Source organism: Apus apus, chromosome 19 (assembly GCF_020740795.1).
Source record: "Apus apus isolate bApuApu2 chromosome 19, bApuApu2.pri.cur, whole genome shotgun sequence".
Classification (NCBI taxonomy): Eukaryota; Metazoa; Chordata; class Aves; order Apodiformes; family Apodidae; genus Apus; species Apus apus.
In genome coordinates this window covers 8,072,737-8,098,202 of record NC_067300.1, presented here as the reverse complement: position 1 = coordinate 8,098,202, position 25,466 = coordinate 8,072,737, and the positions used below count along the sequence as shown (strand labels likewise).

The window sequence follows — 25,466 nt, the reverse complement described above, 5'->3', positions numbered from 1 at the left end:
TTCCCAGACTTCAAAATCCCCAACACTTGTGAACAAATGACCAATTATTGCTATAGTCAAAGACTGGATTTTCTTGAAAGAGAAACATAATGTTGCTCTGCCAGTTGAGCTATCTGAGTAACCCCGGGTGGTCCCTAGAGGGGTGAGATTTCTGCCTCTTCACGTGGGCTGAGATTAAAGATGAGCAAAGCTTGATGGAAACAGTCCCAGGATTGCCCTGGGTTTGGAAGTGGATCCCAAAGGGGATCAGGACCCCCAGGGGATCCTGAGCTGGGTCAGGAGCAGCTCCTGTGACTGAGCCTCTGGCCTGGCAGCTCCTTGCTGCAAACAGACTGTCTGTGGCTGGCTGGTGTTCATGGGTCTGTTTGTGTTCGTGCTGCCTGCAGCATCTGGGAGGTGTGAAGATAAGGAGGCAAATAATACTTGAATAAGCTGCTGATTTTTTTTTTTTTCCAGACCCTAATGCAAAAATCCTTGATTTTCACTATCCCAGTCTTTTGTTTGGGATGTGTGCATCCGTGCACACCTACATACAGCAACATGTACCATGAATGCCGCAACGTGTCCTTTCTGTAGGGAAACAAATGGGATCATGCTAGAAATGGTTAAAAGTTCAACACTGGGCTTCTGTAAAACATCAGCTGTAATTTATATTTGACTTCGACCTTGAAAGGGAAACGTCCTGGCTTGAGTTTTCCAGCCCTTCTACAATGTTACCTTAAGTGAAACTTGTTTTTCAAAAGGGCGTTTGTTTCTGGTGCGCAGCTGAGAACACAGGAGTCCTCTCAGGGCACCAGGAGCCTGACATCTTCAGTAACAACAAATAAACTAATGCCTGGCTTTTCAGGGCAAGTTTCTAAGCCCTTGTTAACTTGTCCTGCATGTGAATTTAACTCGGTAAATCTCGGCTAAAATTTTGTGCCTGAGTTGCTCACTTTCTCTCTCCCTTTCTTTTGTGTTCCCTCCAGTTTCTCTGCTTGAAGAACATCCGGACCTTCCTAAAAGTGTGTCACGACAAGTTTGGGTTAAGGAACAGTGACCTGTTTGATCCCTTTGACCTCTTTGATGTACGGGATTTTGGAAAGGTAAGAGTTACTCCTGTGCTCCTGGGAAGTGATGGTTCTGGCACTGTTAGCAGTGGGCAGTTCTCAGGACTTGTGTTGCAGGTTTTGGATGGAAATTAAAGGTTTTGTAGTTTTCTGAGCTGTTTCTGCACCCTTTACCCATGCACTGGACACCTCTTCCCCTGTGCTCCTGGTGGAGTGCCTGTCTCAGGGTTGATTCTGCTGTGCCCTTACTGAAGGGTGATCAGGTCTTCAGGCTTTCTGCTTTAGATCACAAAGCCTCTGGGATCAGTCTGTAAAGTACATAAAATGTCTTTTCTGTTTTTTGTGGGGGGTGGGGGGGAGAGGAGTCACAGTATTGTATCTCTGTGCTCACAAGAGTAGTTGGAAGAGGCTGTAGCCCTGGACACTGGGTGCTGTGCTGGGCTCAGGACTCTGGTTCCTCTTCCCAGCTCCAGCTGCCTTGCTAGGTGACTGGGGCAAAGCCACACCATCTCCTTGCCCAAGACCACCCTATATGCACAGTGCCTTCAAACTGGTGCTAAGCATCATAAACCAGCCTGGGATTGATTCCTGCAACCCCAGCAGCACATTTCCCTATAGCCATGTTACAGATCACTACAAGCTTGGACCCAGGTTTGTACCAACCCTGTGGCAAGGACCCTTCATCCGCTGGTGCTTCTGGTTTTGCCCTGGTGTGCTTGGAGACCTTGCACAGGCCTTCCCCAGCTGCTGCCACCTCTGCACAGGGTTGCAAGCAAAAGAGCTGAAGGGGCTACAGGAAAGCTAGAAAAGGACTCTTTATGAGGACATGGAGTGATAACATGAGAGGGAATGGTTTCAAGCTGAAAGAGGGGAGATTTAGATGATATATTAGGAATAAATTATTTACTCTGAGAGTGGTGAGACACTGGAACAGGTTGCCCAGAGAAGCTGTGGCTGCCCCATCCCTGGAAGTGTTCAAGGGCAGATTGGATGGGACTTGGAGCAACCTAGTCTAGTGGGTGGTGTCCCTGCCCATGCAGGGGGGTTGGAACTAGATGATCTTGAAGGTCCCTTCCAACCCAAACCAGTCTGTGAAGCTGCTGTTGGCTTCGTTATGTGGCCAATGAGTTTCCAGAGGGGGTCAGGACGTTTCATTCCAGGGTGAAATGAGTCTCCTCAAGTGTTTCTGAAAAATGTATTTGGAGGGTTTTTTTCTCTGAGTTGGTGTCATGTGTCACCTAGAGAGCAAAGAGCATGTTTCTGTGTTTTGCTGAACAAGACCCAGCTGCGAGGGAGGAAAATCCTACATGGCTCTGACAAGCGGCCGTTATTCTGCTGCCCTGGTTTTTGACGTGCACAGCATCAGGGCTGGGCTGTTACTGTGATGGATACTGGGCTCAGGGAAGCTATTACACTGGACAATTGCTATATTCTTTATTGGAAAAGGTGTTAAAAGATTTATTAAAGCTCTCTATTGTTTTACCTATTTCGAGCTACCAGGTATAAGCTGCTGGAAGGCATCTTCTCTTCTGATTATCCGAAGAGTAGATTTTCCCTGCTGATGGGGATATATTATTTGATATTTATTGCCTAATTTATTTCTGGACCATTATCTGGAATGTGCAATTGCAGGGTCTTGTTTTATGAGTTTTTTGATTTATGAAATACAAGAAGTCTTTCGTTGTTCTGGGAACGTGAATGCACAGAGGGAACCTTTTGGGTGGGGGAAGGAACCGCTGCTAATTAAAATGCTGCTTTATTGTCACTTTGTCTCTTGCTTTGTGCTGTTTCAAATTGTCTAAGATGCCTGTTAATAGAGCCTGGTGTTAAACACTGCTGGAACATGTCAGCTGCACACAGTTTGGTTTCCTTTTTGGTCTGGTTAGGGAACAGCTTTTCCCTCCTCCTGTTTGCTTTTTGGGGGGACATTCAGGTTTGTGACTTGGGAAGGGGAGATGATTTGCCATTCCCTCCTACCCCATCACCATTTAGGTTTTCAGGAGACTTTGGAAAGACACTTGTCATAAGCTTGCAAGAAATACAAATGTACTTTACTGAATTTTTTTGTTATACTGGCTTTTCATGTGCATCATCACTCTCAAACCACCTTTCAAGTGGTGGGAGGCACAAATTCTCTGTACAAAAACCTCACTGATCTTTTTCTGATGTAGTTTTTTATCAGCTTGGTGGGGGTATCAGCTGCTCAGGTCTGCACCACCCTAAATCCCAGGGGAAGCCTGTTAAAACATCCCCATTGTCCTTGCCATCTTTCATTCCCACATTATCCTCAGATCTGTGTTCAACAGTGGCAAAGCAAACAAACAGGGAAAAATCTGCTGTTGACCGGAGAGCCTTTTACACTGTGAGTCACAGTGAGAGCAAAGCAAAAGGAGTCTCTAATCCTGGTTCCCACTGGCCAAACACACACTTCACGCACAAAAAATTCTTCCTGGAGCTATTAATCCCTGAGATCAGTAGTGTTTTTTTGGTTACAAGACTCTTGTCGTGTAGGAAACTTTTCTGACCAGAGCACAGTAACAGTCGACCGTTTAATTACATAGAAACCTTGGTGGAGTGGTGGTGGGTGTTTCCTTTCTGGAGGCCACTTAAGTAGTTACTTCTCTCCTCCAAACCAGAAAGCCAGTGAGACAGCAACTACTAATAGCATTTGGGTTTGCTGTGGTGTAATTATTGAGTAGAAAGGCTAGGTCTTGGGCTTCTGTGGTGCCAACCTATGCATAAAAGCTTGTCCTTTGGAATCTGAAGGGTCCTACAGGGTTTCTTGGTGTAGCAGTAGTGCTTTAGGAGAGGAATACAAATCAGTTCCCTCAGGCTTGCCTCGACCAGCTTGTACTCTGAGAGAGGTTTTCTGTAGCTTCTTCTGGCTGCTTGGCTTCAGCAAGGAGGAGCTGCTGTAGGATCCATGGAGCCTCCTCCAGAAGAGCAACTATGGTCGGGGGTTCTTTGAGTCCAGAGACGTGGGGTTTTATCCCTGGATTTGCTAGTTCTTGAGTTTTAAGCTGAAGAAGTCTCTGCTTCCTAGCTGTCACCAGGACAGCAATGGGAAATGGGATCGTGAGCCACGTGTCCTCCTCCGGCCAAAATCCCTGTGGAGCTGACAAGCTCCATCTCTGCCTTCATGGGATGTTGGGTAATTGGCAAGGGCAGCTTTTGCCAAATAGACGTGTCATGTTTCTTGTAATCTTGATTTCAGTGTTTCCCAGTTACCCAAGGGAGTCAAAAAGCCAGTTTAAATTGCTCACAGCCAGTTCTTTTCCTGATGTCCAGCTGTTAAGCAGTCCTGCTGTGACAAGGGCCATGCTGTGTTTCATAACTGAGGTTTCCAAAAGTGATCTGAGATGCTGGCTGCCTGTATTTCTAGCTATGCCCCTTTAAGACCCCTCAAAAGACTATATTGTTAGATTGTTTTCTGCAAGTTGGCTCTTAATTTTTTAAATTTAATTTCATTTGTTTTAAAATCTTGTCCCTTGAAAGTGGCCCAAAAGCTCTCAGTAGCCACAAGTGGCATCTGCAGAAGTGTTTCTCCATGGCTGCATCTCAACTGCAGGATGCAGAAGCAGTGCAGCGTGCAGTGCTAGGAGGCAGAAAAACCCTCTTAATATTGCCCTGTCCCTAATTAGGGTCAAATCTTGCAAGAGTGAGCACTGGGGTCCCCTTCAGGGTGCAGTACAGCCTGGCTCCTAAAAAAGAAATAAAATGAAAAGCTAGTGCTGACGTGTGGTTTGCTGCTGCACGGTGCTTCATGCACATTTAATAGCAGTGATGGTATGAAATGTAACTCTTCTTGAACTTGCTAATTTATTTGGACCAACTATAATGAGGTAAAATGTACATAAATATGGATTAAACTCTTTATCACTCTATTAGCCAGCATGGTGGTTGTAAGGTTCATTAAAGGGAGTTACTCATTTCAATAACTTGCAGTAATGTACTATTTTTTTGGGAAATATAGCTCAAATATTCATAAACCTGTGGAGCGTGCCATTTATTAGCCTCCCACTCCTCTCTGCTCTCCTGACATGTATTTAATGGCCCTGAGTTTCTTTTGAAGTTCCTGTACTGTTTGAAAAAAAACCCTTTTTTTGCAAGATAGGGGTCTTTCCTGCCCTGACCTGCCGACACAAACTGATGCTGTTCCAAAAATGAAAAAAGGAAGTGGCTCACGGGTCAGCTGAAAAATGAGGAGATACTGAGACTGAAGTGGTGGTTTTCGCTTGGTTGGTTCTGGTCCAGAGGTTGGTGAGAGCTGCAGCAGCCTTGCAGCTCAAGGGGGGCTCAGAAAAGGGGGAGTTGGATCAACCCTCCCTCTCAATTAATTGAGTCCACCAAGGATTGCTGGCACGGGAGCCTTGTGGGTGGCTGACGAGGGGCTTGTCTTGCACGTCTGAGGTGCTGGGGAGGAGATGTGTGTGCTGGGGAGGAGATGTGTGTGCTGGGGAGGAGATGTGTGTGCTGGGGAGGAGATGTGTGTGCTGGGGAGGAGATGGGGATGGTGGGGAGGGTGGCCCTGAGCACAACACACTCCAGGAGCCACAGCCAGAGCTGCCTTGGTGGTGAGAGAGGACAAGGAGCTGTTGCACAGGGGATGAGCTGGTGCTGTCAGAGTTCAAGTGATGGGTCCTCTCGGTAAAGCACCTGCATCTTTGGGTTAATTTTTGGTGTCAAGGTGTCCCCTTCCTCATGTCAAGGAGCCAGTGCGGAGCTTGTTTGGAAATCCCTAGGGGGATCTAGGCTGTCCTCGGTGGGAGCTCTTGCAGATGTGTCCCCAGCTCCATCACCAGCACCCTCTGGGTAGACAATCTGCAAAATAAGAGGTCCCACCTCACAGGCCCTCGGGGTGGAGAGCTTGGCAGAGCTGCACGGGGGGCTCGACTGCCATCATCTCCCTGTCCTCTCTGACACACACACACGTCACCCTCTTGCCAGAGAGTCAGAAAACTTGTGTTTTTTCTTGGTTTCAGATAAGAGGTGGGGAGCCTTGTCACAATTATTTAGGGGATTAATAACTGAGAGCTGGTGGTTTGTTTTTCTATTTCTCTGCTGAGAATTCGCCTCCCTCCATCATCTCTTAACTTCACGTACAGGACAACATCCCTGCCAGCAATACTGTAGAGGGTGCCTTTCTAACACAGTTTGGGCATAGAAAGGGGGAGATTTATAGGAAATAATGCAATACAAATAGTTGAAAATTGCAAGGCTTTCAGATAAATGACTGCATTGTGGTGCTGTAAGAAGGGGAGCCCAATGCCTGCCCTCCTGCAGCTGACCTGCTGGCAGGTTGCCTTGCCCATTCTTAACTTTTTGGGTGGTTTGTTGTTTGGTTGGTTTTTTTTCTGACCTCTTTAGCCAAGGACAAATTAAAAGTGGTGTGTTTTTCTGTGTGCACAGCTGAGTGCATGAAGCCAGAGTGGCTGGGAGCAGAGAGAAGCACTTGGCAGTGCTATAGGTGTCCATCCCATCCAGGCCTCAGCAGTGCCTCCTCTGTATTTCCAGCTCCCTGGAGGATGGGGCAGCTGGACAGACCTTCCATTGTTGTGTTCCTCTGTGCCAGTTGCTTGGGTGGCTGCAGCAGGGTGGTTGGATGTGTGTCAGGAAAGGGATCCTATCACAGAGGGAAACGTTTCCTATTGCTGCAGTGTGTGTGCAGTGGGTGGGGTGGGAAGTGAGAACTCCCCAAAAGAAGGGCGGGTATTTTTCTTTTTTTCTTTTATAATTCCCCAGAGAGCAGTAGAGTAACTGGCTTGCAAAGAGAATTCTGTGTGATGGAATGGAGGAAACCAGGAACCCTTTTTAACCCCTTCCCTGCCCAGTGCTTGCTGTGACATTGTCCCTGCTGAAGAAGGACCCGCGGGTGCATCTCGAGCCTGTGTGGTCCCTTGTGCTGCCTTCCACGTGCCTGGGCAGAGCAGCCCAGCTTCTGCAGGGCAATATTATGCTTAATGGGCCCCCACTGCACTTCTCAGAAGTGACTGAAGCAATTTGCCAATGAGCTAAAAATTCACGTGCAACTTCGATGGTGCTCCCAGGGATTTGCTCGGAGCCTTTGGGTGCTGCAGGTCATTGCCCCTAAGGGAGAAGCCTCAGCTCTGGGAAGTGTGTGAGGGCATTGGAAGGCAGCCCTGCCTTGCAGCTCCTGGCAGGCCTGTGCAGGAACCTCACTACCAGCCAGTTGATGATTAACTCCTTGGTTGCTCGCAGGAGCTGTGGGTTGGTGTTTGGTCCCTTCCGTGCTGTCTGGGGCATTGCTCAGCTGGCATTAAGTCAGCTGATGTTTGGCCACCAGTGCTTTAACTGGCCTTGCTGGAATTGTACTGGAGATTTGGAGATAGGGATGGATGCTACAAATGGTAAAAGCAGACTGAAACTGCATGGGTTTATTTTTATTATTTTTTTTCCCCTCTGCTTTGCCAGCTTGAGGGTTCACTGGGCTTGGGGGCTGCTCATCTCACACTCCCTATGAACCAAGCTCTGTATTGCCCAGGACCCTTCTGTGATGCAGGTTGGTCTCAGCTGATGCTGTCATACCTGGGGTGATGCAGGGACCCTTCTCTCCCATCCTCATACTACTGGGCACCATGAGGACATCAGCTGTGGTTCATGGGGTGCTGCTTCAGCAGGTGCAGTGTGTCCAGCAAATGTTTGCAGCCAGAATGCTAGAAGTGTGTACAGGAAACCCTGATGCTGAACTTCCCTAAAGCACAGGGCAAATTAATTACACATTTCAGTGCTTTCTGCTGTGTAGTGCCCTGCCATGTGCAAGACTGTCACCTGGGTGGTGGTTGCTGTGAGAGATGTGGTAGGTGCTGGCACACCTTTAGCAATGTACATTTTGGGGCTCTGAATCTTGGAAATTTCCCACTGCTCTGCTATGAATATTGCCCTGGAATAATCTGGTGGGCTGTGAATCTTCCTAGCTGCCTGTTGAAAGGGTCTTGCTAGTGAATTTGGTGGTCCTAGGGCTGGTGAGATGTTGTATGACTAAAAGCAGATGCTCACATTTGCCCAAGGTCTCTGGTATAGGGACTGGGTTCTCCACCAGCAATTGCTCTGCAGCATCAGTCCTGCTCCTGCAGTTCCTCAGCCCAGAGTCATGTTTTGGCTCAGTGTTGGCTGGGATTGAGCCTTTTGCCAAGCTGCTGTAGCCAGGAGCTTTTCCTGGGGAGAAGCTCAGCTCCTTCCTGAGGACTTTGCATCCTAGGGCAGGTGAGGACCAGCACGATGAAACACCATGGTGTTTCAGCAAAGCTGCTCTGATGGTTGGGAGCAGGGAGGAGAGGTGCTGCAAGGTCCTTGGCACGTGTACATAGGACTGTGAGGCTCACACTGCCCATGGACTCCAGAACCCAGTATCCCAGGAGAGCAGGTGGAAAAACCATATATATCCTGGCAACCAGGTCCTGGGCTGGAGCCAGGGCTGGGCACCACCACTGGTGGCCCTTTGGTACCCACCAGGAGAAGCTTGTAGAGCTGTGCTGTGGCAAATTCTCTGCTTTTTCCCCCTTCCTCTCTCCCCTACTTACAAATCTGGTCTGTTTATAAATGTTCAGCTTCTCAGTGGAACTGAAAGAGCCAGAAATGTTCATTCTGGGAAAATTTGCTGCTTTTTTTGCCTTTTTTTTTTTTTTTTTCCTTCCCCTTCTTGGCAGCTTTCCCCAGTATTTTTCCAAGGGGTCACATTAAGGGGTATTATGTTTCAGATCAAGCAAGTATGGGCAGGATCTTTCGTAACTCCCATGGTCTGGATGGGAAAATTCAGTTGTTGGGCCTTAAACAGTGATGGAAGTGTTTTGACATGCAAAGAATCCAAGGTATTGATCAGGACATGGCTAAATGCATATCCTTACTGTGCACAGCATTGATTTTCCTTTACCTTCATGATTGGTCTCAGCTCTCCTTGCAGTAATTTTAGACAAGACTGGGGAGAAAAAGATTATTTTTAAGATTTTTTTTTTTTTTTTCCTTTGAAAAACCTGTGAGTGGTAAAACAATTTCCAAAAAGGGGAGGGGGAAGAAGCCAGGCTCTTTTGGGTGACCCAGCAGTTTTTGGCTGTTGTTTGAAAAATGCCTGGTTTCATTTGAAGCCCCTGGTGTTTTTTCCTTTATTATGTCATTGGGCACTTGAGAATTAATGATACAGTGAAGCATCACAGTGGCTGACAGATGTCAACAGGGAAATTCTGTCTTTTTATGTCTTGGTGCTCAATTAGTGCAGCTGCCATCACTAGAGCTTGACTGTTCAGTGTGTGTGTGCTTTGGGAAAGGAAGGAGATACATCCCAGGTAGTAACTTAAGGAAGTCTTGGAATAAAGGGAATTTTTTGTTTCTAATGAGCTCTTTTATTTCTTCTTTAAAATCTTCTGCAGATTTCTCAGCCTCTTGGAACAGTAGCATCTGAGGAGACTGTCCCAAGGCCAAGTGCTTTGGTTACAAATAATTATTAACATTTCTTGAAACAGATTAACATGTGGGTGTAACCATGTTTAGCAGAATGGGCAAAAAGTGAAAATGTCAGCCTGAAAATACTGGCACAGCCAAACTCCACAAACCCCAGGACTTGGGGTCATTCTGCACAGCATCATTCTGGAACGGTCAAGAAAAATGGGGATGGGGGGAAGCTTCTGTAGCAAGTTGTGATTCCTCTTGAGGCAGAGGTGAGTTGGCACATGGAAATATTGCACCTGGACACAAACATCCCAATGCTGAGAGAAGCCTGGGTGTCCCAGGAGTTCCCCTTCCCCAGCATATCCCAAGAGACGGAGCAGGACTGGGGTTCTGGGAGGGTGATGGGCTTTGGTTGGTGAACCTGGGACCCCATTGTGCTCCTGCTCAGTCAGTCCTTTGCCTTTGGACAGTCGTTTATTGGACAAGAAATGTTAATGTTTCACTGCAAATAAACAGTGCACAGGAAAAAAAAGGTGTTGAAACCTCCATGTCCCAGCAGAGTGTGGTTTCGGGTGTTCCCTCCCCCACCTCTCGCCCAGTTTCGGCCTCTTCTGAGTCTCTGGGGTTGCTGAGGCTGTGAAGTCCTGTCCACCAGCAGGGACAACTTTAGAAACCAGGGCTACCCTCATCTGGGGATGGTGGGGAGGCTTCTCCTCTCCCTCCCACACATCTTCATGGGGGAAAGTTAAAGGAGGAAAAAAATAACTATGCATCTGACGCTGTTTTGTTCCACTGGTTGTCAGAATGGGCTGCTTGTCTGTTCTTGGAGGGCTTCCAGATAGGGTATTCTTTTTTCCCTTTTCCTTAAGAAATTAAATATTTCTTCAGAAACTCCCTGTACACTGGGAATTCCTCCCACCTGCCCACAGTGGATGTTGGTGTTGATCTGCAGGGCAGGTAGGGAGTGATTCACTTTGAATAGGTTTGAAAAAGCTTCTCCCCAACCATCACAGGTGAGGCTGGGATGACCAAGATATCCAAAAAATCATCTGTAAGGGTTGTGTAACTATAGAATCATAGAACCACAGACTGGTTTGGATTTGATGGGACCTTAAAGATCACCTAGATCCAACCCCCTGCATGGGCAGGGACACCTCCCACCAGACCAAGGTGGCTCCAAGCCCCATCCAACCTGGTCTCGAACACTTCCAGGGATGAGGCATCCACAGCTTCCTTAATTATCTTAATTATCAATTTCTCTTTGCAAAAGTGTGAGTTTCTCTTGAGGGGAAAAATGCCTAAGTATTTTCCAGCTCCTGCTCTGGACCTTTCCTTGACTGGCTCCAAACCTGGCAGAGGAGGGGAGGTGGGACAGGTGGGGACAGCCTTTCTCACCCTCTGTGCTTTGCTGCTCCACTTAATGAGCCTCAGATGGTGATGCTGCTGCTAGTTCATTTACGCTCTCAGTCTTAATGGTGTGCATGTAAGTGAGACATTCTCCTCTTTGACATCATTCTCTTCCTACTAATTACATATTAAAGCATAATCATGGCAGCAAGAAAGCAGCCTTAATGTGCCCTGGGTAAAGCTAATGGTGTGGACACACTGCACTTAGTTGCATTTGTCAAGGTTTCCTATTCCAGGCATTTTGTGAATAGTTTTAGGAAATGTTGAGCCCGTGTGGACTTGGTAGATATTTGCAGTTGTTGCTGCTAATGAGTAAGGCTTGTGTGGGAGAGGCTGATTTAGCTGTGGTGGAGGTTTCTCCCTGGCTGACAGATGGTGGGGATTTCACAGCCTCTTACTTAAGTTTTTAAAAAGGTGGTTAATATTCTAGGGGAAGGAGTGATGTGCAAATGGGTTGGAGGTAACATGTAAATCAGAGCCAGCAGTTTGTGTTACTCTGGGATATGGGGTAGTGGCATTTCCCACCCTAAACCTAGGGCAAGGCTTCATCTTTTTGCCTAATGTTGATGCCAGCTACGGCTGTAGCACCTTCTCCATGACTCCTGCCACATGGGAGAGCTTATTTCCAGTTCTCCAGCTCTTCCATTTGCTACCTCTGAGGTCACCCTGACTTGTGGCAGCTCTGGAGCATCTGTCTGACTTGAAGCACATGAAGGGTCTCAAAGCTGCTCTGCTGTCTGCAGCCCCAGCCATGTACCTGAACCTGTGGGGGTGCAGCAGCTCTCAGATGGAAAAGAGCAGTTGGGTCTTCCAAGCCAGTGGACTGTAAAGATTATGGAAAAAAAATTGATTCTATTTCTTTCATGTGGAAATGGGGCTTTAGTCCCTGTACACAGAGATTTATCAAAAGGACCTCTGTGCTCCACAAGCAGAGCTGAGATCACAGTTCGTTGCAGATGTGAATTGAACTGGCTGGGTCCCACTTCCAGCAGATGTGAGTAACCATTGTACAGTGTCAGTCTGACGTGAAGCCCACACATCAGTTCTGCTCCCAGGCTGTCTTGGCAGAAGCTGGGTTTGCACAGCAAATTAATTTTCCTTTTAAAAAAAAAAAAAAGAAAAGAAAGAAAAGACTTTTCTGGCTCCTGGAAATAACAGGGTGCAGCTGGCTGCCAGGGCTCTGCATGTGGGCACACCAACGTGGGACACAGGAGAGCAGCAGCAAGTGGAGTCCACCAGTTCCCCAGAGAGGCTGCTGCAGCATCCAGGGAGGTGTTAGAGTTGGATCCATCAGCATGTAGGTCTGTTCCTTTTGTTTACTTTTTCAGCTGGGTTGTTTTATCCTGTTATAGTCGATGCTGGATGAGAAGTTAATTTTAAGCATTTTCAGCTGGTGCAAGAATTTGGGGTGGTATGAATTTTGTTGTCCTAGATGATGGCTCCTCTGCAGCAATCTGATTTTTGGGACAGAGTGCTCAATGAGATTAAACTTTGATCGTTCATGTACAGAGATTTATTAGTCACCATGAGAGTCTGTAGCAGGACCCTGAATTGAATATATTGGCCTGGAAAAACCCCTGCTGACCTTGATGTTATTTTTGAGGTATAGGAGGAAGCTGGGTCAGGGTCATTAGCCTGTATTTGACCTAAATACAAATTTTTATTTAAAAACATCCATGTACAGAGAAATCTGCAGTTGGGAAGTGGATAAACTTTTGGTTTCAATCCAACCTGTGGGGAGCCATCTGAAGGACTCTTGCCTGGAGGCCTCACTTGTCTCTGTTTGCTCAGCCCGTTGCCTCCATCAGCCAAGTCCCAGTGTGTGCACAGCCTCCTGCCCTTGCCTTTTTTCATAATATTGTTCTAATTACTGGAGTGTGAAGAATTGACTCTTAAAATGCCTCTTGGCAAATTCCATTTGTGCATTGATGACATTTCCCCTCGCTGCAATCTCGCCATCAGCACCGGCTGCGTTCAGCCCGTCCTCCCATCAACACTTCTCCTCCACCCTTCCTGGGCAAACAGGGACACTGGTGACCGTGTTGGTTGGAGATCATAAATGTCTATAGGAGATGAAAAAGGGAAGAAAATGTGGGATTTGGGGAGGATGAAGGGTTAAAATTTGTCTACGAGGTCCTGCTGGTGTGTGTTTTCACAGTGCTGTTTCTCCTGATGTGCTGCCAGATGTAACTTTTTGGGGTGGCCTTTTGGCCTTGCAGGCACCCCTGCTGTCCCTGGAGGAAGGGGTTTGCTGGCTCTGCCTGGACCTTTTGCTCCCTGGCTGGGTGCATGGGTTTGCAGCAGACTCTGGTGCATGTGCAGTCATCTGTTGATGCTGCAGAGGATTCAGGGCATGTGGCTGACGTGCTCTCAAAGTGGGTTAATTCTTTCCAAAACAACCCTAAAGGGTTCCTTCTGCATGAACACAGAGCACCTGAGTAATGCTTTGAGCTTTTTCTGCAGTTGTGAGGAGGGTAAAAAGTTGAAAAATAAAACTGAAAGCTGAGCTAGCAAGTAATTGCAAGGTTCCTGGGACTGAGGCTTTAAGAAAAATGCCAAACAGAAGGTTTTCTTCATGACATTAGAGACTGGGCAGCTTTGGACCATCTCCTGCTTCCAGAGCACTTTTGGTAGGTCCACACAGCAGACTTGTGAAATTACAAGTTGCTTCTGTCTGGGTTTCCCTCACTCCTGCATCTGCAAACTGGGAGCTGGACCAGCAGCTCTTGGAGAGGGGAGCAGGGATGGGTGGGTTGGAGAGGTGGTTTTCCCCAGAACTACATGTTGGTTATGCTCCCTGCAGCAAAGGACCTGGGAGCTGAGCTGGCCTGAAGTGCTGGTGGTTTTGGCTACCATGAAGTCTCCACTTTATTATAAAATGTCCCAGGAATCCTCTCGGCAGGGTAGGCTCTGGGCTATAGAGGCATTTGGCTGGATCCCAGTTGACTTTCTCAGATGAACTGAACCAGCAGGGAACCAAAATTCATCCCAATGTGGCTGCCAAGCCCCTGCCTGGGTCCTGGGACTGGTGGCCAGGCTGAGCTGGAGAGCACAGAGCTGTGGTGTGATGGCAGCCCAGCTCGCTGCACCCCTTGGTGGGGGACCTGGCAGAGGGATGTTCCATCCTTGGTCTGTGCTGCTCAGCTTCCCTATGCAGATGTTTTGGGGCTCACCAGAGCCATGGGCAGCCTCTCCCATCTCAACAGCTGTTTCTTGGCACATAGAGGGGTCTAATTGCCCGTTGGACAAGCACTTGACGCCTCCCTTGGATTCTTCTAATGTGCTGCTGCTTGGGCAGTGGCTCACAGGAGAGCAGTTACCCTTCAGAGGAGCAACAGAGCCTGAATGTTGACCACCTTATCACACAGCCTTGTCAGCTTATCAGTTTTGACCCTGGTACTAAGAGAATTTGAAAAGCAAGGGAAGGTGAAGAAAACCTCTCCTGGACTAGGTTAAGGAGAAGCTGGCCAGGAACACACCAGGGATGGATGATCTGTGGCCAGGGATGCTCAGCTCTGGGCTCCTTGTTTTCACAGTGGCAGGGACCTTCAAAATAGAGGGAAGGGGCAGTGGCAGGAGCCCTGGCATCACAGAATCATAGAATTGGAAGCAGATCATCAGGCATGCAGCCACTTGGGCTGGTGGGTCATGTGGCTGGAGAGGGCTTTTGGAAAGCAGGGTTTGATGTGCTGGGCCTGGGAGCTGTTGGGTTCAGTGAAGCTGCAATTCCACACACCATGATCTGCAACAGGCACTTCTGTTTGCACAGGCTGTTACAGGGGTTTAAAACAGCTCCAGAACATTTAACTCCAGGCACTTTGCTCCTCACAGGTACTTCTCTAGCTCAGTCTTACCACATGAAGGTTTGTAAAGAGGCAGTGATTGATTAAAATTAGTCGCAGCAAGTTCCTGTTCATGTAAGCTGGCTGAGGGACAAGCAGATCTTTAGATTTCTGTGGGTTTTTCTCCATTCTATTTCTGGCTCCATTAAATCCCACTTTTACCCTATTCTCTTCTGAGACATAAATGCCATAACAAGGGCACACTTAGAGAAAAATGAAGCATGACTATAAATGTGAGTGACCCAACAAAAAGAAAGGTCAGATAAGGGACATTACCCAGCAGTGTTTGTTAAGGGTAGCAGGGTGTAATTTAACATCCTGGTTTACTCATGTGTTTAGTAAAGCTGGTCAGAGGACCCATGGGGAGAGAAAAGAGCTGCAAGATATGTAGAGGGAGACTTTTCCTGTGTGTTTGCATTCTGGGTAACAGACGAGGTGAAGCAGAAGAGGGATTTTGATACTGATGAGTATCTGTGGTGCATGTGGTATTTTGGAAAAAAATGTTCCCTGCTTTGTGGGGGAAGGAAGGTTGCTCCTTGCAGCGTGACCCTTATGGTGCTTCTGTTGGAGAAGGCCAGGGCTGTTTGCTTTTCTGCTCCTCAGCACGTGCTGAGCAAACCTGCACTGAAATGTTTGCAAAGTGCACGGAGGTTTGTCACCCCTTGCCATTTGGAGCCTGACCTGAAACTTGGTGTTCAGGTGCTGAGGCTGGTGCAGGAAGCTGCTGCTCCATCACCCAGCCCAGGGCTGGTGGTTTCTGCTGGAGGCAAATGTGAAGAAGGAGATTATCCTGAGTTATTAAGGAAATGGGAATGTCTTGTAGACAAGCTCGTGTCACCCTAATTCAGCTTCTACTACCTGGAGCTTCCCTCAGAGGTGTTGGATGCAATGGTGCTTTTCAAGGCTTTGCTGTGTGTGTGGCTGCATCACCACCAGCTCTGGCACCTTTCTGCCTGTCCACGTGTCTCTGCTCCTGCCCATTTCCCTGCCTGGAGCTCTCCAGGTATTCACACAAATGTGGAAATACATCCTAACGATGTCAGGAAGAAATGGCAGTATAGAAAAATCCCTCTGTGTGGCAGGAACCAAGTGAATGGGGATCTATCTTGGAGATTAACCAGGCTGCTCTTCTGGTTTTGCTTTTCTACCATGAGATTCAGTTCCCTGAACCTGAGAGAATTGCTCTACAGGTCTGCACCACTGGGGGAGGTGCAATAATCAAACCATTTACATTCTCCTTTGTATTTTGGAGGGACAGTGATAATTCCCTTGGTGCCAAGGATTATTTTGCTTTGTTAATACCTGGGTTTTGAACAGTTGCCTTGCTCTGGGCTGTGGTTTTGCAAAGCTCTCTTCTCAAGGAGAATTAGTGTGTGCACACACCACGTGAAGTCGACAAGGGTTGAACTTCAAAGTGAAGCATGTGAATAAATATTATCCTGACTTGAGGCTACTATTTATTCTTTTTCTTCCGAAACAAAACAAATACATACCTGCCTTCTCGAGACTTGGAATTAATCATTCTCTTTTTTTTTTTCACCTCCATGGTGATGGCAGCACTTTAGTATTTAGTCTGCTTTGCTCAAATGATGACCCTACCTGCCTCGCTCAGGAGTGAGGTCTTTGCTGGTTTGCAGCCTTTTTATCTTATTTTTTTTAATTTTGGGAGGAAAAAATTGTAGCCAGGGCCAAAATGCTCAGATCCTGGCGTTGATGGGAAAGCCCAGGAAGATGCTTTGAATCCACACCTGAACCTTGAAGGATCAGGAGGGTTTTTGCATCGGGGTCCATGAGCTGAATGCAGTTGTTGCCAAGGTGGAGCAGTTCACTGTGGGATTTGCTTCCTGGAAGTGCCTGAAACAGGCAAGTCCTCACATCCCAGGTGGCCAAAAGAAACTAGGACATTTGGGTTCACACAGCCCATCTTTGTAGGGCTTGATTTACAAAGGTGTTGAGTATGTGTCCTCTGAAAATCAGCACCATCAATACTGTGCCCAAATCCACCAGGTCTTTGGATGGTTTGTAGCTACGTTGTGCGGACCAGAGCTGGGGTCTTGCTGTGGTATCACTATGCCAGGTGCCTCTTGCTGTCTGGTTCAACTCTCCTCCACAGCTCCTTGCAGGGGAAGCTTTTATGCATAGACAAATAATAAAATTATGCCATCAAATGTTTTATGTATGAGGAGGCACGAGCTGTCAATAATCCTCTGTGTTCTTTAATGCGAACTCTCTCCACGTTTCTGCTCGTGGCTGATGACACCAATTAATTTTATTGTTTGGAAATAATCATCTGTGGTGTGTGATTTGCACGGCCCTAGCCTTATGCTTTCTAATGATTTCTCTATTAATTTCTCTGCTGCCAGTAAGCTAAAGAAGCCTTTCAAGTGGAAAGGGAAACATGACCTAATACCACGGATAAAATATTAGCAAGAGCAAATTAAATCCCAGTTAACAATGTTAGAACCCCAGCTGCTAAAGACAGAGGATCTGCTGAAGCGTGGCACTGAGCACAGAGCCACACGTGCCACGTGTGGGTGTGTGTGAGTGTGGAGCAGGAACTTTTCTGAGCAGCTTTGCAATGAACATAGATTCAGTGGTTTTGTCCCCTCCTGCTGCAGCCGGCTGTTCCCTGGTCAAAATGGTTGACCCTGATAACTGAAATGGTGTTGCCTCCCTGTGTGCTAGGAATGCTGTAGCTGGGCTCGCCCCACTGGAGCAGTGGTTCTGCTTTGTTTCTGCTCCTACTTCTCGGTCTGAAGAAGGATGTGAGGAGAGCTCTGCTGCAGCATTCCCCTTGCCACCACGGTGTCCACCTTTGTCACCTCACATCTGTGAGCAAGGACAGAGCTCTACAGAGCAGCTCTCTCTGTCCTGCAGGGCAGTGGCCATGAGCCCATGGCGTGGGAAGTGCCATGTATTGTTGTGCTGTTCAGCATCACAAGCTTTGTGGGTGTCCTCAGGCTGTGTCCTTTTGTACAACCTGTGCCCATCCTGCGGAAGACCCAAAATCAAGGTTCTTGTGCAAGATTTCCAGCACAAATTGGGCTACTTCTCATCTGTAAGTCTCCTTTGCAATACTTGGGTGCCAGCAAGCAGGCTTCAGGGGCTGGGAGAGGAGCTGTGGCTTGTAGCAGACACCAACCAGCCTCAGCCAGGGTGAAGAATGGAGCTTTTTAGTAGTGGCATCTTAGAAATGTTCAGATAAATCCCATTCAAGTACTGCCACACACGCATGTGCCCATGAGTAACCTCATGGAGAGCACCTTTGCCTTCCTGTGAGCCTCACTGGCTGCTCTGAGGCTGTCCTAAAGTCAAGGAAATAAAATAAGATTAAAATTATCATGATGTCACAATGAAATTTTCCTCCTTCAGCCTTTGGTAGAAATCTGTGCTCATGGTGTGGCTCTTGGTGTGGTCATGGCTGGGGCTCACTTTGTTGATCCATTTCCTTCTGAGAGGAAAAAATGTTCCTGGAAAGCATGAAAATATCATCACATTAATATTGTTGAAGTGAGGCAAGAAGGTGGAAAAAAAAATAATCAATGGAGGTTGTGACCAAAATATTTATGTGAAGTTTTAGATAAATATACAAGTATTTATTGCTTGAATATTTTAGTCGCTGTGAAGTTTTATGGTTGCTGCATAGAAATATGAGGCAAAAGAGTTGGTAATCAGGGATATGGACTTCTGGGCTGACAGGTGGGGAAGAAACATGAGGGGCTGAAAGGTCAGCAAATAGCTGGGTGGTTTGTAGTGAGGAGGTTGGACCCAGGGAGTGCTGAGGCTGTGCTGGCTGGGGGTTAGAGCTGCACTTGCCATCTGCTTACTCTTCCCTTACAAACTTCTCATTAGATGCAGGTCATCGGGCAGGCTTTGGGCTTTTGTGCACCATGAAAGCTGTGCTCACCTTGGCTGGAGTCATGGCTGGGTGTTCTATATTGAGTGGTAACATTCCCCCCCATTTTTAGCAACAAAGACATCACCTAAACACCCAAGTTTTCACAGAACTGGATCATGACAGTGTGGGCAGGAAGAAAATAATACACTGAACTGTATATATTAGTAGATGTCAGGAGTGATGGGCTGATGCAGGTGCTGTGTCTGCAGTGCTGCTGCTGGGTTGACATTTCAGCCAGGACGTGCTTCCCCCCTGCTCCCTGGGGTCCCTCCAGCCCCCCATGACCAGCTGCCTCCACTGTCCCTTTTTCCAAGGAGTGCCATAGCTGTGCCTCAGGTGCAGAGGTACCTGTGGTCCTATCCTGCTCTCCAGCAGCAGGCAGGAGCTCTGGCTGAAACGTGAAGCAATGCCCAGGCTGCTTCATCTCCCCCAGGGCTGGCTGGGACACCTTGAAGGTTCTCAAAATGGTGAGAAAATGCTTATGGCCAGACCAGAGTCCAAGCATGAGGTTTATGCTGGCCTTGGGTTTCTCTGCTTTGGGCTCAGGATTATGGGGTGAAGTCAAGCCTTCCTGTAGGGGTATGAGCATGAAGTCATTTCAGCTCTGACTTCATGGGGGAAGTTACCAAAGCTCAGTGCCTGCTCTTTTCTGAGCCACAAAGAAACTGAAGCTTCAGTTTTTCCTCTGCTCTTTTCTTTAAAAAGAAAAAGCAAAACTGCTCAAAGAAATTGGTTGTCAGCAAAAGCCAAAAAGGAAAAACCACCCATAAAACCCAAGGTCGCTGGTGCCGCCCAGTGCTCTTGTTGTGTCCCCAGTGCCAGAGCAAACCCAAACTGGTTGAGTGGGCTGGGGTATCCTTTCCTCCAATGCTGCTGCTGCTGTGAAGGGAGCATGCCAGCTCTGGTTCATAATTAATAGTTTTCCAGCCTGCTTCTGCTGGGAGAACAATGAGGACATTGAGAGCAGGGCTGTGCTGGCCACGCTGCTCGGCTGCTGCTGGGAAAGTTGGAGCCTGTTCCGTGTCACCTTCATTTATGCACCCAGAGCTTTGCCTCCCACCCTGGCAGCCCCCTCCAAATCAAAACTGCTGTAGACACAGGATTAGGGGTAATGACAGTGTAGCACTATGGTGACATTTTCCCCCATAATGCTTTATTTTCTTTTCTCTCCCCTACGCACGCTAATCTTCCAATATCAGAAGGAGTGAGGAGTAATGGAGCTATTGGCCTTTTTAAATATGTATGAACTTCTCTGGAAAGCCAGAGAAATGAGGAGTGATGGAGATAGATAACAGATGTGAGATGGTCTCACAACCATGTCATTTGACATGCGTGGGGTTTTTCCCCCCCTGGTGTCCTAAGTCATTATTCATAGGCAAAGCATAATGTTTCTATTCTTTTCCTGTATAGATTATTACTATTTTTTAAAAAAAGAAAAAGACTCTATCTGGGACACAGCTGTGGTTAGATGGCAGAAAGCTGATCATGCAGTTCCTACCTCTGGCTTGCTGGGTTTTTGCTGCTGGCAAACAAAGATGTTTTCTGCCTCTTGTCGGGGTCAATCTGGATGGTGACTCAGTAAAATGGGCTCTGTGGGATACAGTGATTTTTGTGACAGACCTGCACGTCTGTATTTTTCTGCACATGTATATTTGTTGTGATGGTCAGGTTTGCCTTCTGAGAGTTGAATGGGTCTGTGCCATCTCCTCCATCACCTTTATCTTTCCAGCTTGACTGCCTTGTGCACTCAGGGCAGAGCAAAGCATTTTACTCACTTTTATAGTGGTGCCAGCAGGCAGTGGATTACAGTGGGGAAAAAAGGCACTGGCAGCTTGGGCTTTCTCATCTCTATCTATTTATCTCCTCAGACAAACTATTAACTGAAAATACTCCTACTTTTGGCCGAAATGCAGCAGAAAGTTTTGCCTGAAAAGTGAACTTTTTTAGAGGGTTCATTTCATTGTTTTCACACAGTGTGCTTTTCTTAATTTAAAAACAAAATTGTATTTAATGTAGGGTTGTTTTTTTTCTGAGAGCTGCTCCAGGGACAGCAAGAGCAAACCCTGCTAGGGTCACCCTCTCCTTCCCTCCTGCTGTGTGGCTGACGCATCCCCCCCCAAAATGAATTATTCAGGTGGTGCTCCCAGCACAACAAGGATGTCCCTCACAGCTGGGTATCTGCTGGGAAGGTCACACAAATGGGGTGACACCCACTTTCTGGCAGCCCTTTGGTTTCCCAGGTGCTGTCACCCTGTGCGGGCAAAGATCTCTGGTGAGGGGAAGGGTTATGCTGTGGGGTGTGAATTCCTTGCTCCCTTTGGCCATCTCCTTGCAAGTGTTTGCAGGATTAGTTCTTCTGGTGGTTTGGGTGTGCATTGGGAATGCACTGGATATAACTGGAAGGCAGCTGTGTAGTCAGACTGGTGTTTCTGGGAGCTGAACACAAGACTGGCTTGGTCACCATGAGGGATGCTGAAGAAGGTGATGCTGGTGGCAGAGGGGATGGGGTGGAGTTTGTACTGTCACGTCTGGGGATTCACTGAGCCTGTCTGCCCAGCTCCTGGAACATCCCAGCTCCTCTGGAAGGGCTAAAGCCCACCCCTTGCAAGATGCCTATTAGTGTAGCACATCTAACCTAACTTCAATTTGTCACCATAATGCACGTCATGGGCATTGATTTTATTGTTGTGGGGGAAGGGAACCTGGCAAGGGTGGGAGCTTGGGAAAAGAGGAAGAACAGGCAGGGATGTGAGAGGATTTGCTTTCAGAGAAGGCACTTGTTAGGATAGACTAGAATTACCCAGAGTGTAGGGATGTAGGATGTTCCCTGGTGCTGTGCAATGCTGCTGCTGCCTGTTGGGTCTGTTATGGGAGCAGGGGTGGCACTTGAGCATGTATTTAATTTACTTGGTTTCTTCAGGCTCTGGACTGTAGAAAACAGGGTGATGATCAGCCTTGAGCCACCTTGCCCGGGCAGGAGATCAATACAGCTCAAAGCAGGGGTTCATCTTGTGGTTTGTGCTTTTTCCAGAAAGACCTGGGGAGAAAAGATGCCGGTTAAAGAAAATTACTGCATTGCCTATCAACTGAAAACAAAAGTCTTTTGTCCTGTCAATCATTTGGAGGCTTTATCTTGTCAATCACAAGGAAAATGCCTCCTTTTCACTTCTGCCAGACTTTGCATAGATCCAGTTTCTCCTTCATTCATTCAAACAAACAAGTGTTGGGGGCGGTAGCTTTTTAATTAAAAAATAAATTTTAAAAAAATAATTAAAAATATTTTATCAGTTTTTAGACTTGAGAGAAAGTAGTAATGCAAGTTAGTGTGTATCCCCTTGTTCCGGAGCTGAACCTAGGTGATATATCAGACTACCATTGGGGCAGCATTCTCCTCTCTGTGCACATATGGCTTTATTATATTGAGTTTCTCAAGCTAGCACGTTATGTACAGGCTATACAAAGTCACTGGTTTTAGGTATATTGTGCTCCACTAGATGAGGTGTGAGGAGGTTCACGCTCGTGAGCTGACCCGGCTCCGTCAGCGGTGGCTGCAGAGGGAAGAGGTGCAAAGTCTCCAGTGCTCTGACGTTTCCCACCACCACCTGCCCAAAGCAGCTCTGCTTTTGGCACTTCACAGCAGAGCCTTGGCTGGGATTCACCATAACCCTGTTTGTAGGCTGGATGTTGTGGTGCATTTTGAAGCATTTGTGGCTGATGTTTTGCTCACTTTCCTGTTCCGCTTCCTTTCCCTTTCTCACGGGGGTTTCCCCCCCGTGCTGCTCTGCCCATGGGCTTTGGATGGGTCTGTCCATAAGCAAATTTACTGCCAGAGGTCCAGGACTCTGTGGGTGTGTGCAGAGTGCTGAGCACAGCCTGGGTGATGGGAGCTGGGCACCAAACACCTCACGTGCAAGCATTTGGAATGTGCAGACACGCTGGCACACTGTTGCCTTTCCTCCTGCCAGAGGAACTTGTTCGCCTGCTCTTGCTGGAGAATCCAGTTAAGCTCGGGTAGTTCGGGTCATCTCCTGGCCCCAGGGCTGCATCAAAGGTCCCCTCAGCTCGTGCCAAGAGCTGAAAAGTCACCAGAACTTGATGCCTTAAAGCCTCTGATGAAACGGGCTGTGCTCCAACAGCCTCTCCAAAGCTGGGGATGTTGTTTCCCAGCTGCCGCGTGCCCGGCTGCGTGTCGGTGCCTGCCGTGGGCTTCCTTGTGGGCTGGCCAGGCCAAGGCTTTTTCCTGCACACAGCTCTCTCCTGGGGCACAGTGCTGCGTCAGGAACTGGTACCATTGTTCTCCACAGCCACACGTTTCCCTTTGGAGCCAGCTAAATGTATTAAGCTACATGAGACAGAAAGCAGCCATATGGAATTTCCATTTCTCTCTTGGCTCCTCCTAGTGTAGGGCACCCAAATATTGCTCTTGCTCTATGCTGAGGCTTTTATGGTCACATTATGTGACTTAGGGGCCTTTGGTGGATGGGCCTTCGCAAAGCCAAGGTGAAATACTTACCAAAAAGGGACATGTCTCTGTAGCAGGGAAATGGGAATCATCCCTGTTAAGCTTCAAGTTGAAAACTTTTTCTGTGACCCAACTTTGTTTCTGCTGCTGCAACCTCAGATGCTGCAGCCACTGTTGGTGGAGATGGATTTCCATGAGCAGCACAATGGGAGGAGGAAGATGATGGAGCTTGTGGGTCACCTGGCCAGGGAAGCAATTCCCCCACCTCCAAACATGCAGCATGCTGATGTTGCTCTACACCCTGAGATGTTGCTCTCTCTCTGCTCCATTTGGTTTTTCAGCCTGATGGCTGCTCTGCTGGGATTCTTGGCTCTCCAGAGTTTTACATCAGCTCTGTGTGTTTTATACTGTTGCTAAAAGAAAAAGTTACTTTCAGAGTGTGGAGTGGTTTAGGCTGGCTCCTGGATGTGCATCATCTCTGGAGCAGGGACCAGTGCTGGTGGTAACACACCACCTTAAGAAGTCTGGCTCATTCTCAGAGCTTCTCCTAATTCTTTACGCGTTAGTATTTTATAAATCCTAGGGCACCCCGCCCCAGGCAGGTGAGTTGGGGCTGGGAGAGCTGTGGTGTGAGGACCTGGTGGGTGATTTGAGGCATCCCTGGGGATCCTGCCTTGGCACCCGCTTGTCCCTGGCTTGTCCCCCCCTCCCCATCACGCACATGGTGTCTGCTGCCAGACAAGGACAGATGGGACCTGGCCTTTCCTTTCGTTTCTCTGAATGCAGAAGATCTGTCTTGTCCAGGCTTTTCTTAATAGAAGACAAATATGAGCTGCTCTGGTTTTTTTTCTATATCAGTCTTTTTTGTTTCTTTTCCTACTAAACTGTGAGAAAAGCTTTAGTGCACTGGGACTGGTAATTAGCTTGGCTTTTGTTTTCCACGTAACTCACCTGTGAAGTGTCTGTGTGCTGGGAGGCTCCTGGGCTGCATACAGGAGAATGGCCCCAGGGCTGAATTTGCATTTCTGCTACATAAATTCAAATTACTTTCATAAATCAAGGGATGTCACTGATCAGAGGATCACTTCATATGGGGGGTGTTGGGATGCTCCATGGCAGGCCCTGGGGAGATGTGCTGGCTGCTGACCCCCACCAGGCTGCAGCTGCCAGCTCCTTTGCAAACAAAAGGGAAAAAGTCCAGATTCCAAGTGTGATGTGTGCCTCTGGAAGTGGCTGTGTCCCCGGACACCTCATCTGCAGCAGGAGATGTTTGATCCCCTCGCTCTGTGTCTCCGAAGCTGCAGGTTGAGAGGCCACGTGTGAAGTCTCACATGGGTGCAACTTTCATCGGTAATTGCACCTTCTTGTTAGTTTATCCAAATGTTATGTCATTGTTTTCTTCAAGCGTAACAACATCTGGTGGTTACTGAGCAACTGTGCTGTCAGCACAAGCCTTTACTGTTGGCTTTTCTTCTGTTGTAATAATACAAATTAATGACTTTACATCCCTTGCCTTCCACCCTAGAGTATCCTATGAGCACTTTTTCTCCACAAGGGGAGAATCCTGCCTGTGGCCTGAGAGCCAGGAGCTGCTTTTGCCTCATGCAATTGATGCTCCTGAGCACCAGGAGATGATATGAGAAACACAGGAACTCCCTTGGGCTTGAGAAACAGAGGCTCTTGCCTCTCCCCATGGAGTTGAGCCTTCAAAATAAGTGGAGCAGATGGCATCAAAAACATTTTGCTCAATGACAGACAGGTTTGCTGCTAAGCTGATAAAACACAGGACGGTCACACTTGATGGGTCTGTGGTCTTCCTGGATGGTTCTCAGGTTTTCCAAAGACCTCCTTTCTTTTTTGGTGCATAAACTGAGACCTGGGTCTCACCCATCTCCTGCCCCATCCCATGCCAAAGGCGATGGGGTCCCAATGCTCACACAGGATGATGCTGGCCAGGGTGCTGCAGGCTTGGCATTGAGTCTCTTACAGGTTTTTATTTCCTCTGAAAGTGTTTCTCATCCTTCCTTCTTGTTTAACACAAGCTGGCACAGGGTATCAGCTGTGATCTGAGCTGTTTCTCAAGTGTTTACTGAAATCTTGCTGTTCCTCCCACATATCTCCTCCACCAACAGCTTCACACCTGCCAGGTTAGCTGGAAAGGGCTCCCAAAGTCAACAGGCAGGCAGGGACCCCATGGAAAGGTGGCTCCATGCTGGTGTCCCAAGTGCCCAGTGAGCCAGGACTGCCAGGGAAGGAAGGTCTGCAAATTGCATTTCTCAGATTATCATGCTCCTCGTGGTACAGAGGTTGCAGGACAATTAAATTACTTTGTCCACGTTCCTTCCTTTACCCAGTGCTTATTTTAGATTAATGTATTGAAAAAGGATATTCCTGGTGACATTTCC

General features: G+C 47.7%; 1 protein-coding gene across 2 annotated transcripts in view; it reads left to right on the top strand.

Moving 5' to 3' along the window:
* VAV2 (vav guanine nucleotide exchange factor 2) overlaps positions 1-25,466 on the top strand; it is a 132,028-nt gene that overhangs the window by 31,867 nt on the left and 74,695 nt on the right. For both annotated transcript variants that reach the window (XM_051636804.1, XM_051636803.1), the window contains exon 2: positions 969-1,085. In XM_051636804.1, coding sequence (XP_051492764.1) covers positions 969-1,085 — 117 coding nt within the window. The remainder of the gene's footprint in view (positions 1-968; positions 1,086-25,466) is intronic.